The sequence below is a fragment of the Rhagoletis zephyria genome, unplaced genomic scaffold (assembly GCF_001687245.7).
Source record: "Rhagoletis zephyria isolate East Lansing unplaced genomic scaffold, Rhagoletis_zephyria_1.1 Rzeph_scaffold_13342, whole genome shotgun sequence".
NCBI classification, from domain to species: Eukaryota; Metazoa; Arthropoda; class Insecta; order Diptera; family Tephritidae; genus Rhagoletis; species Rhagoletis zephyria.
In genome coordinates, this window is record NW_016170413.1 from 14,502 (window position 1) to 15,845 (window position 1,344).

General features: G+C 32.1%; 1 protein-coding gene across 1 annotated transcript; it reads left to right on the forward strand.

Annotated features, from left to right (window-relative positions):
- The first annotated feature begins 84 nt into the window (after positions 1–84).
- LOC108378096 (uncharacterized) lies at positions 85–982 on the forward strand. Its single transcript, XM_017634396.1, has 2 exons — positions 85–314; positions 411–982. Exons 1-2 carry the CDS (start codon positions 165–167, stop codon positions 567–569), a joined length of 309 nt encoding a protein of 102 aa, XP_017489885.1. The 5' UTR covers positions 85–164; the 3' UTR covers positions 570–982.
- Positions 983–1,344: the final 362 nt, after the last annotated feature.

Genomic DNA, 1,344 nt, shown 5'->3' on the forward strand with positions numbered 1-1,344 from the left:
ACTAACACTTATTTAATTTAATTTTGTTTTATTTAGTTACACCCTATTTTATTTTAGTTCATCTCATATTTAATTTAATTTTAACTGAACTAAAAAATCGTTATTATCATCACCAGTATCACTGCTGTGGCCTATATAATGCCAATGACTACCGGTACAGACGTATGTCAACGCCCGTAAGCTGTTATCGCTACCAAAATGCTACGCTTGAATCGAATTTATTTACTCGCGGGTGTGTTGAAGCGCTGGAAACGACGTACCATAAGACCATGGAGCGAGAAAATGTTTTCAATTGGTCCCTACTGATCACTCAAGTAAATACTTAGAATACATATGGAAATATACCTATATGCATATTTATGCATTAATATTGGTATTAAAAATATCTTTCTCCACATTTTTTTTTAAAGTGCGCTGTCTTTCTCTACTCGTGCGTTCTGAGCATTTTGCTTTTCAGACGGCATCGCGCAACATATCGCACAGGCAATGCAGAGGATGACTATGAGGCTCAACAGCCTGGGCCGCACTTCAACCATGTCAACTCGCGCTCCCATTTGCTCTCCAATTAATGAAAGTGCTAAAAGAAGTACTATTGCAAAAATTCATATTTAATTTTTAATTTCGCAGTATCTGAAATTTTATGTTTAAAATTAGAAATAGAAATTTTAGGTAAGTAGTTGTAAACTACTAATACTGTTTTATGTACATACACATACAATGTACATAAATACTTATACATATATTGTAAACTCATATCATAGCTAAAAAGAAATCATATGAAAACATTTAACATTCTTAATTTTTATACGCTAATTTTTAATAAATTATTTTTGATAGAAAAATATCAAGATTTAGAAGTGCTTAAATCTGCAAGTTTTTAGGGGATGTGAAGATAATAAATGTCTACCTAAAATTTCGCTTTTTACTACAACTCTTGGTACTCTCCAGTTCGATAATACGCTAAAGTGAGAGCGGATGAAAATATTAAGGCCATCACCTGAAAAAATAAAATAAAAATATTTGAGAAACCAACGTCCACAATGCACGATGTTCAGTGTAAATACATATCGTTACCTTAATATAAAAAAGCCCTTACTCAATAATAATAATTTATTATACAAAAGTCTGCCGACAACTCACCAAACACCTACTGGATTTTAAAAATGTCTACTATAGCATAAAATTAGCTACATTCTTAAATAAACAGCCTCTAAAAGAAATTCGCAGCAAAAGGGACTTGATTTTGTATGCAGGTTTTTCACCACTCCGTAAAGAAACAAAATATTTAGATAGAGACTTTCTGTATTAAGGTAACGATGTGTGTAGTACACATATGGCCGGTAT